Raw genomic sequence first — 16,477 nt, 5'->3', positions numbered from 1 at the left:
GAGATCGATCACAACGATTAGTGACTCAATAACCACCAAAAACAATTGCGTTACTGTTGATGGGAGGAATACCTGAAGTGTATGTACAAATATTCATGAGCCCACTCAAGAACGAACATCAGAATCTGTTAATGCAAATTGGTAAAGGGAAGTGACGCATTAAAAAGGCATTTAATAAAAGTAATAATGTATAAACAATGGCGTAATTTAAAGATAAATCAGTTCCCGCATTTGATATGGGTGGGCCAGTATTAATAGATCGAAGTAAGATAGATTTTCACTATTACCCATACCCTGCAAGGGACATTAATCAGCAACAAAAATAGAAGTACAAGTGCTAGACACGTCTATGTTTTTTTTTTTCCAACAGTCACTATTGGAAATTGAGGAAAAACATCTACAGCGCGACATTGAAAGTTATCGCGCCAATTCCCAAGTTGGATTTGTCAACAATGGTATCGTGGCGTTGGTCAAAAGTGTACGTTACTGCATCGTTAGAAAGGAATCAGATCAATTCAGGACAACGTTAACATGGCCACTATGATTCTTGAACACGCTAGATTCAGTGATGATTATGCGATATTAGCTTGTCCAACAATGATTCGTGTCAAAAATAATTTAATAATGCAGATCATAGATTGTACACATCAGCTGATGTTTATCCCTCTTCGCTAGCCAAGGTTCCGGTATATTAACATATCGACCTTAGCGGATCGATCAGATATTTCAGTGCTTCGGATCCTGTGAGCAAACCACCACATCCAATAAAAAAAATCAACTTATTCAAATTTGATCACTGTTCTTTCAAGATCGAGAGAAGGAGAACACACAGCTGGAATCGACTCATCAATAAGGAATTTTCCACTGCTGGTGCTTGTTTGTACGTAAACATCCTTTCCCTCAAATACATATGTAATTGCTTCTCTCTGGTGCGTAGTCATACTTTTGATGTTAAACTTACAAAATATCCTTTTGAAGTTAATTGCTTCTATCATTCTCGGCCGATGTACAAACACCGATGTTACACGTTTTCGATTAGCTGGCATTACATATTCAGGGTTGCAACAATGAAATCCAATAGATGTCGCCAGGACAAAGCACTGAACTATCTGATCGATTCGTCAAGATGTAGATATGGTTAACATATCGTAACCTTGGCTAGCGAAGATGTTGTTTATCATGATTCTTTCGAATCACACTGCTGCATACACCATCTGAGTCCTTTTCACCACCCCAAATTTAAACCTTGGATTTTTACAGCGTCTATAACAACTCACTGGAGACTCATTGAGGTTTTCGAGTACTATTACCCTGGACTTTGCAGAGATGCTTGCAAAGTTATTGGGGGTTTGGGGCAAACACACAGTTTCATTAGTTCGTAAGAACAATGCCAACGTTGCAATTTGGCGTGCAGGAGGTGTCGATGGTAAAGTTGAATTGTCAACATTGACTTTGTAGATGCCTGTACTAACCCCCTCTACAGAATCACATTTGTTGTCGTTTATGCAATCTGGAACCGATTGGGAAAATTATAAAAACGCAGTAGAAAACAATTGTAGAGTTAGATTGAAACTTTTTGCCAAGTGTAAGGTGAAGTTGCTTCCATTTGCAAGATCCACAGAGGAGAGAATGTTTGAATACTGTAATATAATGTACTGCAATGTACTGTAGCTGAAATGTACTGTAGCTGAAATTTATTTTGATAATGTACTTTGGTAAAATTATAAATGATCTACTCAAACATCTAACTAAAAGGACTGCTCCTATGTGCTCAAAAGATCAACTTGAATTAGTCTAAAGTATACTATATTTAGCAGTTATTAAAATAGTGAAAACGAATTTTGCCAGACTAGACAATACCAATGAATGAATTACAAAATCTACAAAATGTGAAAAAGAGCTATTGGCTCTACTTCCGTTTTAACCATATACCCCTGAAGTCAAGGAAGTGAAAATGACCATTCAGAGCTAACAGTTTTTGATAGATGCAGATCTGAAGTAAGGTCAATCTGTATGCTTTATAATCCAAATTACACCCATCAGTCAGGCACCAAAATAAAGTGAATTAAAATTCTTTCAACAATGCCTAAGATGTTGAAAGTCTTCATTAAATTTCCATCATAAAAAAAATGAGGAAAACGTACGAAATTATTTTTCGTTAAAAATCTAACCCATGGAAAATACGAAACTCTAGAGCGCCACCTTGCGTCCCCAGCCCCAATTTACCTAATGCCGATATGTATAGGTACGTCAGGGGACCAGTCTAATTGAAAATGTTAATAATAATAGTCTCGTACCAGTTTTAGTTTTACCGTTCTCTTCCCAGAGTTCTATTCCCCCGCTAACTGCGATAGTAGATTCTCAATTTTCCAGCATAATTTATTTGTTTTGCTTGGTTTCTCATCGAAAGCAAATTCAAAATATGGAGACATACGAAGAGGTATACCTTAATTTATTACCTATATCATCTGTCAGGTCACATGTTTGGCTTTTTTTCCCCAGTCCATCGAACCTGACTATGGTTAAATCGAAAGTAATTGCATTTGGCAGTAATAATATTACTAATATTACTGAAATTATCATGCGAAAATTTTGATCATTCAGGAATATGCCGCTAGGCATATAGCATTGAAAAGTAATAAATTAATCTCAAAGGCGGAAACTTCTCACAGAGTAAATTGTTTCAAGATCAATTTTATTTACAAGTGGTTATTTCCATTTTATTGTGGATTTAAACTAAATCTTGATGAGTGGTTATCATTTAGGGACAAATCACATGAAATCTTTATGTTCTCAAATGCTAAAATTGTATGATAGCAACATGCTGAATAGAAAAATTAAATAAGATGAAATGGTACAGTTTGACATTAATATTATTATTATTATTAGTAGTAGTAGTAGTAGTATGTCCTGCCTACTCTAATTTTTTTTAAACGCAGTGTAAAAAGAACAACACACCTTATAATAAATAGACAAAAGATTAAGGCAGCTTATAACTGTGATTGTTTGTCATAACTAACAATTATCAGTGTCTTGACCTTGCAATTCTTTAATTTTCTGTACAGCTAAAATGAATCAGGAAAGATATTTCACTTTCTTTGATGTTAATTTTATTTAATTACCATAGTTCCACTTCAGATTAATAGATTTTCCAGGACACTGGAAATAGAAACAAATGTCCATATTCCATTCACATTTAAGCAGCAGAACAGGCTACATTCATAGTCCTACATTGTAAGAGCTTGGCCCTAATACAGGGCTTCCCCTCTAAATATTTTTCTTTGCACCATGAAATTCACCAAATTAAAAAATTTGGAGCCACTTTTCAACCAAAGGAGCCATTTTATGCCATGACGCAGGGACTTTATTATGTGCATAATATTATATTTGTCCTATTTTTAATCTATATAAACATGACAATAAAACACTTTTTACATGACATTTCAAAGCACAAGAATAATTAATTGTAACAGGGGCAGTTCTTTACAAAATCTAAATAGGGCTTTCTCTGCATGATGGGAAGGGTGGGGGGCTGATGCACACCAGCGAAGTTAGCGGACGAATGGACGGAGTGAAGCCTTGAAATAGTCCCCACTTATTTCATTTATTCAAACCCAGGTTCGTTTCTAATAAAATGGTATTTGGTGATATAATTTAGTTATTGGAGAGAGAGAGAGGGGGAAAGTAAGACAGAAGAAGAGAAAGAAAGATAGGTCATTTTATTAAAGTGAAATTATTACTTACTGAAATCAAGAAGCAAAGATGAAATTCGAATGAAAATAATAAGGTTTATTTAAAGTAAATAATTAGTTAAATAAGCAGTTACAAATTAAGGATGTGTTTTAGGTTGATGGAGACTAAGTTTAAGGAGGAAATTAGGAAAGTATGAAATAATCTGATAAATCATGCAATTAATGGGGCCAAGCTGATTTTCTTACCATCTTGTATGCCAAAACAAACCAGATGATCATATCATCTCAATTTAGTAACTCTGTAACCACACAGGACTGGTCTAACGCCAAACAATGGCGACTGTACTACCTTCCACAACCGCAAACAGCGATTCCGCCCGACCTGACGCTGGGCCGGTTGAAAACCATATATAAAATGAAATGTATACACGCACAGCCACCAGACTATACGACATGCGCAGAGAGTAGATGCGTGCGCTGACCAGTAAGAAAAATGGTCCGACATAAACAGAGCTCAAGTAAACACTTCATGTAGAAAAGAAAGGGGGGGGTTAACTAGTCCGAAATTAGCCAAATCGTATATTAAAGAACTACTTCAAGTAAATTACACACTAAAATTCCATCCACCATCACATAATAAATATAACAATACCATTATATACACGTGAAGTTCAATGTGTAGCATATGGAAAGCAAGCGTGGATAAGATTGTTTCTTTATAATTGATAATACAAAGTACTGCTTAGTCTTTATGACTAGTGTCACTGACATTTCATCAATATCTGCTTCATTTTTTCCTGAACCATTTTTTAAATGCCTGAAATCGAAATTCTCAACATTGGGCCTGTCAATAGAAAGTATCATTACATTTTTCAGAGTAGACCTACCCATAGAATTTCATGAGTTTGTTTTGATCAGATTCTGGCAACTGAACCCCCTCTCACAGTCTGCAGTAGAAATAGGGGCAACAAGTAACCTGATAGCTGCCTCAGCTGTAGCTGGATATAAATCTTTAATTTTCAGAGCTAGATAGCCATCTTCTTTGTGCTTGATACAGACTGGTATAAAGTAAATTTTTAATTTGTCATTGATATAAGCGACTCAGGCCCTTTACAGTCAAAGACTGGCATCCTTGTAGTGGCATCCTGTGTTACTCAGTTAAGTTCATACCACAAAAACGTATTACCCAAGTAAATAATCCCATAAACACTAAACAGTCCAGAGTGCACCTCACACTCACAGTTTTCAATAAACAAATTAACAACACGTGCAAATGACACAGAATCTTTGTACTGACCTGTTCAGCAATATAGTGTATCCACCGGCCATTCCTTATTTCCTACTAATTAAATTTAATTGCTTATCAAAACTGAGTGACAGCTTGCTTTTATCTGCAATCATGTTCAAATAACATCTTATTCATCACCTGCCAATATGATCCACTGACTGCTGCAGATAGCGAAAACAGGTATTAAGTGGCCTGAGTCGCTTATATCAATAAAAAATTAAAAACTTACCATGTAAGAATTTCTTGCCAGTCAGTAAAATATAAAGCCACTTTCAATTTTTTTCGCATGTGACAAATGCAAAGCCTAGTGGAGGCCCTGCTGATATTTATATTTTGGGCATTGAGGTATTACCGCCCAAATAATGGCTCTGTGTAGCATGTTCCGATGTCAATTACCATGGAAGTATAGTCAAATCTTCAAGAATATCTAATACACCTGGCAGCCCATATTGGCACTTTTCTACAAATTAAAGTGGTGGCCAAGTGGTCTAAAGTGCTTTCTGTTATGGATCACTTCCATCTCACCTCTGTCTGCATGGGTTCGAGTCTCAGATTTGGCCAATGTGGGTAAGTGAGAAAGCTTGCCAGTAGCTTCTCGTGGGTTGGTGGTTCTTTCCAGGGTTTTCCCTGGTTCTTCCTCCACCATTAATACCGGCCACCATGTATTGCCTATTGTGTGCTGAAAAATGGCGTTAAACCCAGCAACAACAAATTCAAGTTATAATGTTTTAGTCATATTTTACTTACTCTGATGTCTTTTTCCCACTAAATTCAAATTTCCACACAAGCAAATGGACATGTTTTTAAGTTTCATTGGCCAACATTTTAGTTGGCTGGAATGTGATGGAGGCTTTGAATACTGAAATCAGTTGAAAGGTTGATAAAAATCTTGAACGAAAATGCTGTCGAAACACTTTCTACAATATAAATAGATTTTTTATTCATTTCATTAAATAAGTATACATGTACTTCAATTTAATCCTATTTTGGCATTTCCAGCTTCCATCACTTTCCAGACAATTGAAACCATTGCAGCCTTAATTTCCACACTCTACAGTGTAACTGGATATTGTAAATAGTAATCTTGCTAATCATGTACAGACATGTTGCCATCTTGCACTTCTTTGTCACAACAATTAGAAAATAAAATTGCCATTGGCAAAGTTTATGACTGGATGTTTGTGCCTTGTATAGTTATTTTACTCCAAAATAATGCAGGTCATGATCTAAGTGGCTTTTAGTGTAAAAATTATCATTTCATTTCAGCCACACAGATCGCTACTACGATGTCCTGTCATCAGCAGAAGACCGTTGGTTAGCTATCTTTGTGGATTGTATTGGGTAAGAAAACCTTGTTATTTCTTCTTCCCAGCCATGACCACGTTGCCTCCAGTTGTGCATTTAGCAAGTTAGGAGAGTGGGTTAACCTGCATATGGAGGAATCAGATCTTCTTTCCATTGAAATATTTTTGTGAATAACCATTTTATTTAGTTTTATTTTTCAAGTAGCAAACCATGCCCAAAAATGAAGAATGTCAACCCACTGACAGTTCTGTGTGTACCGTATTTCATGTTATTTTTTGTACATGAAAAAATTATTATTAATTTCAGTGTACAAAAAATTATATGTAAAATAAATAATTATCATTTGGTGGTACTGACCGTGTACGAAAAATAAAGGGATCATACCTGAACAATTTCTACGGAACACATGCTACTGGACAACCTAACGGTACAAACGTACAAAATAAACATATTTTCTGTCTCATTCTGCTCTCAACTCCAGAATCTAATTACAATAAAAATAAAAGTCCTCAAAATTTTTTCTTGTTATTAGTGAATGAGAGAGAGAGAGAGGATTTTTATTTGTAGCGTTTGCAAAGAGAGAAAAAAGACTGTTACCTGACGATTGTTATAGTTCTCATGTATTATGACCTTATTATATTCCATTATCAATAAACGCTAAATCAACAATTCATTCTTGTTTTAATTACGATGTACATTGTTACAACAACCATGTGGCTATGCAGTGTTATTTACATGGTAATTAAACATGCTTAGTGCTTTGGGTTATTCCAGTTGAAACCAGACTGAGTGCAAGAATCGACAGTAGAGGTCAAATCAGCAAGGCTGCCAGTAGGGAAATTAGGCTCTCTTTAGGGAAATGAAAATCTGTCACTATGCTATTGAAGCGGTTGTCCATACAGCAGATGTTATAAGGACAAGTGATCATATGCATCACTTATTATTCGAGCTCGCCAGTAAAGATAATAGTGGGGTATATCGTAGAATAGATTTGCAATAAAATGTTAATTATATCCATGTCAAAACAGAGCAAGTACTTAAAAGATATTATATGTATATGTACGAATTGATTTAACGGAGTCTGTGACATTCGTATTTACAATAGAAAATGAGTGGGTTTTTATATTTTATGTTTGTATAACTATAATGAAAATATAAGACTAGTTGACCAATGGTCTGTGGTCTTCACTTGAGCATGTACTGAGATGTAAATTATGTTGGATAAGAAAACATCAAAGGTCTTCCAAACTCATTTTAAAATGCATGTGGTATTTTGTTACGGTGATGGACTTAATCAGGAGAACTAAGTAACAATAATATTTAAAGGTATGGTCTGTGAAGTCCTTTGTCCATTTGTTAATAAACACCAGTAGATATTGTAATGACAGTAAGAGAGCTTATGCACATGGGCGCCTGCAGGGTTTTTTGCATGGGGAGGGGGGCAGTCAGTCATGGCCAGGAGAGTTAGTATACCGGGGTAGTAAGCAGTCTGAAACTAGAGCTAATATTTACTAAGCATTTTGAACAGAATCTTGTGACATATTTTCAGTTTCATTTGCATGATTAAATATGTTTGCAGTATGATTTCAGGGGGTCACATGACCCCCTTGACTTATGCTGTGGGCACCCATGCTTATGCATCAATCATTGTATTTTCTCACCAACAAATAATTATTAATTTTTGTAAAAACAAAATGGCAATATGCTATTTTCGATCTTTTTTGCGAACATAAATCTTTTTAGTAGAAATTTTATGTCCGTTAATTTAATGGAATTTTTCAAAGAATAGAAAGTGATATGTACAAAAAATTATGATACGTTTAAATAATTATTATTTTGATAACTGGATTATGTACAAAAAATGAAAGGGTACTAAAAAGTATATGAAATACGGTACTGTAAATACAGTTCCAACCATGCACTGATTACATTTGTTACATGTATCATGTGTTCTTTTTTGTTGATTCATCAATTCAAAACATTGTTTAGTATGGTGCACACAACATTGTGGTAAAAATGTGATGAATTTATTGATATTTTTTAAATTATCATACTGTTTGTGTTTTTGTTTTTTTGACAATTGACTTCAAACAGGGACATACATTTTCACCAGTGGAATTTCCTGTTACCATTTATTTTGTTATAACTCATTTAATTGTTTGGTTGGGATTTATTTGTTTTATGCACTTTTGTTTTTTTTCCTCATTACCGAGATGACAATACAGTGCAGATTCATGAAATATGCATGTACCAAACGTGCTTCATCATACGTCTGTAAAGTATGTGTTGCATGGACAGTATTCATGATCTGGAGTCCTTAAGAAACAACTCAGTGGCTGCTAAAAGAAAGCACTATGTATTTCTTCTCATCATAAAGTGCTGAGTTTACTCCACACATCAGAATCACTCAGAAGTCTCAGGTGGGATGTCGAGGTGACCCCTCCACCCAGTTTTGAAGATACAGAAGACAGTTCATGTATTTGGAGTGAATGAAGATTTAAAAAACCAACCAGGATTCATGCATGCTCTAATTAGTAAGGCTTTGTCATTGTGATTGTCCACAACAAAACAGGAAGAAATTTTTCATTTTCATTTGAAAAAAGGCTTTATCTCTGCCCAGTAGGTGTGACAATCCTGTCAGATATCACTGTTGGCATGAATTTGCAATACCCCATACTTTATCCATTCTTGCCTGACATGAGGGTGTATTATTGACTCGTCTGACCATCAACACATTTATCATCCACCACATATGCTGTTTGGACTGTCAACCAAATGGTCCAGCCATATGAATGTGCAATATATGGTTGTAATGGTTACAAGTCACTTATCTCAGACTAGCGAGCTATCAATCCATCCACTTATTCTAACAGCTGTGGTATCTTATGCTGAACATATACCTCAGAGCAAAACCGACCAGCTGGACTGAATGCTGCTATGCCTTTTCATAGGAAACCAACTTTATCCATCCTGCCAAGCCAGACAGGCTACACTAGAAGCTGGCATTCTAGTATACCACCACTTGTAACAGTATATCCTGTAGCCAAATAATGCAAGTCAATGATATGGCATCATCATTGCCATATTGAATGCCCTATCCATGGACCCAAAGTATACACGATGAGGAAATAAAAATGCCTGAATCATCCAATCCAGCAATGGAATAGACAGAATTAAACTTTAAGACAGTAATAGAAGAACTCTATATTATCCTGCACTGTCCAAATGTCCTCTTCCATCAACTTCTATCCCTACTTCCAAAGTCAAAGCCTCTTCATTTGTAAATGATGATGACAGTAATCTATCGTTTAGAACATTCCTTCTGAGTCCTCAAAAGTTACTGAAATCACCAGGCAACCCCAGTAATGCAAGCTGTATTTTCCCCTGCCTGACTTTGTTATGAGGTGATTCAGCAAGTTTTTCATGCCACCTCTAAGCTGGTGAGGATTTCATTATCAACTTCCTCACTTCTTAACAACCTTGATAATTTTTTGCCTCATTGAGAAGGCCAGAACTGATCATACAAGGGATTCAGTGAGCCATATTGCCAAGGCTATGAATAGGGCTTCTCACCACACCATGACTAATGCCCTAACTGACTTCAGCAACATTGACTTTGAAGAGATGCACTCCTGCACTCTGCTCTAAAATCACACCATGCAGTGGCGTTGTGTACCTTCCTTTACATCTCTCCATTTCTGTTCATGGATAAGAAAGCACGCAGTGCAATAGTTGCCCCTTTGTCACATATTGGGACAAAGTATATAAATTCCATGCATTTCCTTTTGGCCTCAACCTAACCTTTCATGAAAACTTTAGACTTTATTATTTCTTGATTCAGGACAACATCCATTACAATAATGGCCACATACTTAGATGACATTGAACAAAAATTCTTAAGTTTGGTTTTGGTCCAAGAGATGAGCAACATAAGAAAGGTTTACAACCTAGAGTGGGTAATAAACATCAAGAAGTAAGACCTTATCACTCTGAATACTTTATCCATCTCTTTGTGGAGTTTTTCACACTGCAATCTTGTATGTCATTCTCCTAAACACATAAAAACCATTCATGTATCAGAATATTTCAAACATCTTGGTAAGAGAGTTTTTTAAACACCTAAGTGTATTAATTTCAGCAGCAGACTTCTTACCTCTAGATCTCCTTAACATGTTCCCATTGCAATGCCCTCAGTGGGACCACACAATGATAGATCTCTTAGGAACAATAAATTGCCTACCTTCGTCTCCCCTTTTCCGGATCCAGATGTATTGACCATCTGTATTATAATAGTCAACTGGAAGGAAATATGAGCCTGTATGTGTCTTTGCTCCATCAGTCCTGATACCAAAAGTAGCTTAGAATATATGGGACATGAACTACCAGATAGTTCCAATTCCATCTCTTAAGCTGGGACAGATCCTGGATCAGTGATTTGATTGCCCTGCAGCAGACTTACCCAGCACAGTTTTAGTGATGCCCACACTGCTCAAGCAGCCCAGATTGCCACTATGGATATAAATCCATGTTTAGAGAAACTTCTCCAATACACCTGGCAGTTGTCATTGATGCCTTGCATTAAAAGGAGTTTGGAGAGGATCACAACTGCTTCAGGGTCCTCCACTCTGAAGGCATACAAAAGTAAATGGCAGATTTTTAATGACTGATGTCATATCACTCTCTACCTCCATTCCTCAGCTGGCCAATTTTTTTTTCTTTGAAGGCAAGAAGTAAGTGCCCATCACCATAAAGAGATACTACTCCATGATCTCAGACACATTTGGAATCTGATGAATAAGACAGTTTTGGACACAACAAGGACCTGTCCAATTTTTATTTTTTCAGACCATGCTCACATCACTCACAAAATGGAATCTCTCCTGGGAATTAACTCTTTCAGATTTGAGCTGTGTCATTCACATTAATCAGTCAGCTATCCAACAAGACTTGCTTTCTGATAGCACTTGCCTCAGCATGCAGAGTCTGAGCTATGTGCCCCCTTCATTGAACCAGACTACATGCAGTTCCATCCTAATGGATCAGCAGTCCTAATAACACAGTCTGGTTTATTATGGAAAACAGGTTGCTGTTAACAGGCAATCAACATGTCAAAAGAGGTGACGCTCCAAAGTCCCATATGCACTGCCAAGTAATATATGAAGCATAAGGTTAAAATCAAAAGCAGTCTGACCAGGTTTTTCCTGCCTCTCAGATTCAGAAAGCAAGACATAACACCAAAAGCTCTAGTCGATTAGTTCATAGGAATGATTAAATCTTTTGTACACTGGCCCCTCAGAAACAAGTACACCTTGTGTAAGCCTTGGTTCATGAAATATGTGCACTTTCTATGAGCCTGGCATTATAATGTAACGTCTCCCTTTCAGACATAGTGGAGTCAGTTGAATGGAATGCCCATAAAACTTTTCCAGCTTCTATCTCAGTTACCTGGCCTTACAGATGACAACTGAACCTCATTGTGCCAGTGATAGCTGCACAGACTCCTGGTTTGTGACAGATTAGCCTTGGAACAAGGCAGTACTGACCACTTTTGCACAATTTTTGCTAGATTTGCCTGGAAAAACTTTAGGGATGAGAACATAATAAATTGCAGAATCTAGTATGGATCGGTTTGCATGTGCATAAACTAAAGTCTCCTGTTGTACTTAATTTTATTTATCAGCAGATCTATAATGCTCCTCATGGGTGATACAAGTAGAGTTACAATGTTAAGCATTTCCTCTTTCTCTTACATCTTCAAATGTCATGTGATCAGGTAATGTATGGCAATTTGTTTTGTAGTAAATTAGATTCATCCTATAATATGTACCTGATCACTCTAGAAATAATGCCTCTCACATTCCCATAATTGCAAAAATCCTTTAAAGTGTTCACAAGTAAAACAACTAAATCAGGTATAATGGTGGCCACCTAACAAGTAGAAAAGTGTTAACCTATAGTTGATTCCCTTTGTCTGTGTAATATATAGACTGATTCCATTTGTCTATGTAATATATAGACAGAAGGCCACTTTTTTTAAAACATATTTCCAGGAGGGCTGGATTTCGATGTGCAAAGAAATTTATCCTATTTTAGTGTGATCAGGTTAGTATTATAGTAGAAACATAATTTTCTATAAAAGAAATTTGCTATATTTCAAAAATGAAAGACCACTATGAGTAATTGAAAGTAAAAAGAACAAAAGATAGGGTGGGTGTAGTGCCATTGTTCTTGATGACAAACTTTGGAAAGTTTTGCCATGTCATAATAGGCATTTGCATTCAGCATTCTTTGCTCAGAAGCATTACCTGTACAATAAACAAAAAATATGCTATGGAGTAAGTGACATGCCTTTCGTTCATAATGTGTCATTTCCCATTTCTCTGTAACTTATCTGTATGTTTATTAATGCAGTATTTCATATCATACCAAGTTCAGGTACAGCCTCATTTATTATACATTCCATTTCAAAACAAGGCATATGAGAGCCACATATCAGGTATATATGTGATAAAATGGTGTTTACACTGACCTCATAATGAAATTAAATGAACATAAAGTAAAATGCTTTCCAGGAAGAACTGTTACTATTAAATAGTCTTGATTTGCAGCTTTTTGCTCTAATTTTTCAAGCATGGAAAGTTGTTTTTCAATCTGCATATTTGTTCCATAGATGTAAATGTTGCAAAGAAGTTATCAGTGTTTTATTGTTGCATTAGATTGTTTTTAATATGTATAGCAAGAATATTCATGGTTGGATACTTGCAAGTAAAATCATCTTTTGGGACAGTGAACTTTGAAGAGATAGATATTTTGAAGGTGGACTGCTTGTGGTATCACCCAGGTTAAGCTCAAAGCATTAACTGTGCCACTTAGTGTTTAATCTGAACGGAATGTGATTTAAAATGAATCAGTGAGTTATTCAAGGGTGAGAAACAATTTAAACAACCAATTTAGCTAACAAGGCATGTAAAAATGAGTTTATAATTCAGGAAGGAAGAGGAGGAGACCAAAAGGAGCAAACTGTCATTCAATGAAAACAGTACTGTGAGGCATGGCAAAGCATCCTGTTATTTTTTAAATTAAATTTAACACATTATTCCTGCTGGTTATGTCCTGTCAGCTGAGTAAACTTCAGAATATAGGACCTGTGCAAGACAAATGTCTTGAAACTGGAGAGAGCCATAAGAAGCTGTTTGGAGAACTTGTTGAGTCAGTTAATGATAAAGAGTGGAATAATTTTTAGACAGCAACAAACTGCGTTTACCAACTCTGCCATGAGAGAACACATAGCAAGTAAGAGTAAGTTTATTAGTGGAACTTAATACAGCAGGGCCAGGGTTCAGTTTAAACAGGCAGACTACAATTGAAAACTTGCAAAAAAGAAGGGTTTGCAGCCAGGTGCACAATTATTCAGACTTTTAGAAATGCAGGAGGACCTAACTTTGCCAGAAATAAATGTGAACAGTATTGGGAAGAACTAAGGAAAGAAAAAGAAGCAGAGGAACTAGCTATCAAGAGGAATGCAAACAACAAAGAATTACCGGTAGGTGAGCTGAAAGCAAAATGCCACAGACCTTGAAATTGACATTGAAGCAATGAAAAAAATCAGTAGACCTAAAGGAACTTGGTGCAGAGAATATGTTTTCCTTGAACTATTAGCAGAGTCAAATAATGTATGGAGGAAAGGTATCAAGGACAAAGTGGCCGCTATGAAGCAGCTTGACCAGCTCACTGAAGACAACAGATGTCAGTGACCACACCACACCACAATTAAGCACCTTTCGTTACTGGCTCAACAGTTAGGTTTTTTTTAAAGCAACCATCAGTTGTTGACTTCTGATTGACACTTTAGCTTAAGGTTCTTCATAAAATCATGTGGTGAGAGGTTCATATTGCAACTTCTCTTGCCCAAAAATTTACTCATGGATCATGCTGTTTCTAAAGGCCATCTTTTGTGTTTGCCTAATGCAGTTTATCTTAATTTAATAATATTAGGAATATTACTTTTGTATTGTTGCATGTGTCCATGTTTTAGTTGTGAGTTTCTTCTCAGTTTGAATATACCATAATTTCCCTACCATGCTCATTAAGTATAAGAAATAAAACATGCAAAAGGTTTGAAAATGTTTGTTAAAAGTCTTTAAATTTAATGTTGAAAATACTGTATGAACCCTGTCCATTAGACAAAACCTTAGGCACAGTATGAGGACTAGGATGAGGGTCAAAATTCATTCTTAGAACATTTTAAGTTGTCAACAATATCAGGTTTATTATTAAAACTTTAATGTGGCAAACAGCAGGTGCACGAGGAATTCCTGAGGGGAAAACTACTGTCCTAAAGTAAAATCCAAGTAAACATGTTTGCCTACAACAATAATAATCTTAATATATAATCTAAAGTCATACACAAAACATGGATATGTAATATGAATATGAGAATTCTTAATGTAACTTCTCATCATAAAGGCGGTACTGTTTACATGACAGCATTGTTAAGTTTCACTGCCTGTATAAATGTGTAAATGAACATTTGGGTGCCATTTCTGCAGGGATTACCCTGTTCCATTTACATGGTAATATTTCTATGACACTGCTTTTGCAGGACTGTTTTATACGTATATACTCACATATAAACCCATTCTCATAAAAGCCAACCCTTCCCAAACTGAATAGGTATCAACACCAAAAAGTGCACGACCCTCATATAAGCCGACCTACAACTCCGAGACCTCAAAAGATGCATGCAGTAAGTTCTAAATGCATTTATTTAAGCAAAATTATATTAAACAAGAATTACACTTATAATTCTCTTGGGGTTTGCATATATGATTATTAAAAAGAAATCATTTAAACTTGTTTGAAAAGTAACTTATTTAATTTTCAGTGTTCTTATTGTTTCTGCCTACTTCATATTTGTGTATAACTTGATCGAATGATGACAAGAATTGAACATTAGTGGGTTTCTGTAACACTGCCTCTCTTTTGACTCATTTATTGTTTGTTTATTTGTTATTACATTGGACATTTTATATCAGTGTACCAGCAATTATGTTTTTATTTTGCCTTGAAATTTTAAATACCTAACTCATAAAAATGTGATCTCAGTATGAAACACAATGAATAAAAATATGGTTTGATTCAACTCTCGCAGTTTGGATACTGAGTGTATTTACATAATGGTGCCACCACATGTACATTGTAAGTTTGAACATGTGCTGTATGAAGTACATTCCTTGGAGTCAAATCATGGGCACCACTGCACTAAACTTTAATGATATCTCCAAAATACAATAATGAAGTTTCAGAAATAATGCTTTGAAAATTATGCTAATACCATAAAAACTGAGTTTGCTTTTTGATGTAAGCGACTTTACACCATACTTGTCAACTCTAATGCCTGGAGGTAAAAAAAAAAAATCCAGATTTTTTGGGTCGTTCCATGCCTACCTCCTGATTTCATAAGATTTCGCTTCTTCACTAAAGAGAATGTTAAGTTTAAACATTATTCATGTAAATTTATGATTTTTTTAAAACCTCTACTGCAATAAAAATCAGAAAATAAATGAGAACAACAAAAAAAAACAGCCATAAAATTTTTGACAATTAATTTCAATCTCAAGAATGATCACCATCGATGCTGTAGCTCCATTCTCACCCACAGGGGCTTGTATTGTTGCTAACAATTTATCTGTCATACATATACTATATAATAACTACAAGGGAGAACACTTATTTCCTTTCTCACGCGACCAATTTAAGAATAAATGCTGTTATTTTAAGCTGTATTGTGCGTAGCATAATAAATTTGGTATAGATGTTTAGCTGAGGCATTTGACTTTATATGCATATCCAAAGTTTGGCTTACTACCACACCAACACTTGATATGGCCATGATTACACCTGCTTAATATGCAAGTGCAACACACTGATTGGAATACTGTCCTCTCTTTGGTTCAAAGAAAATGACATCCTGCATTTGCTTATAACGTATTTTTAGTTGGCCAGTGACAGGTAAATTGTAAGCAACGATACAAGCCCATTTGTTCCCACTAAAGAAACTTACATGAGTGAACACCTGGTATTTTTATACCATATATATAAATGTTAATTACCATCATTATTTTAAAAGAAGGAATGAAAATGCATACCACGCAGCACATGTATCCTTAAAAAACTAATTCAGAATATGTTT

The 16,477-nt window shown here is 35.6% G+C and overlaps 1 protein-coding gene across 1 annotated transcript in view; it reads left to right on the top strand.

The window, feature by feature from the left end:
* Nucleotides 1-16,477, top strand: part of LOC149798260 (uncharacterized) — a 106,778-nt gene that overhangs the window by 13,246 nt on the left and 77,055 nt on the right. The window contains exons 4-7 of the mRNA XM_089960858.1: nucleotides 6,247-6,321; nucleotides 10,127-10,258; nucleotides 10,736-10,926; nucleotides 13,716-13,828. Coding sequence (XP_089816984.1) covers nucleotides 6,247-6,321; nucleotides 10,127-10,258; nucleotides 10,736-10,926; nucleotides 13,716-13,828 — 511 coding nt within the window. The remainder of the gene's footprint in view (nucleotides 1-6,246; nucleotides 6,322-10,126; nucleotides 10,259-10,735; nucleotides 10,927-13,715; nucleotides 13,829-16,477) is intronic.

This window comes from Sinohyriopsis cumingii, chromosome 6 (assembly GCF_028554795.1).
Source record: "Sinohyriopsis cumingii isolate HCF-2022 chromosome 6, ASM2855479v2, whole genome shotgun sequence".
Taxonomy (NCBI): Eukaryota; Metazoa; Mollusca; class Bivalvia; order Unionida; family Unionidae; genus Sinohyriopsis; species Sinohyriopsis cumingii.
This window is presented reverse-complemented; position numbering and strand designations above follow the sequence as displayed.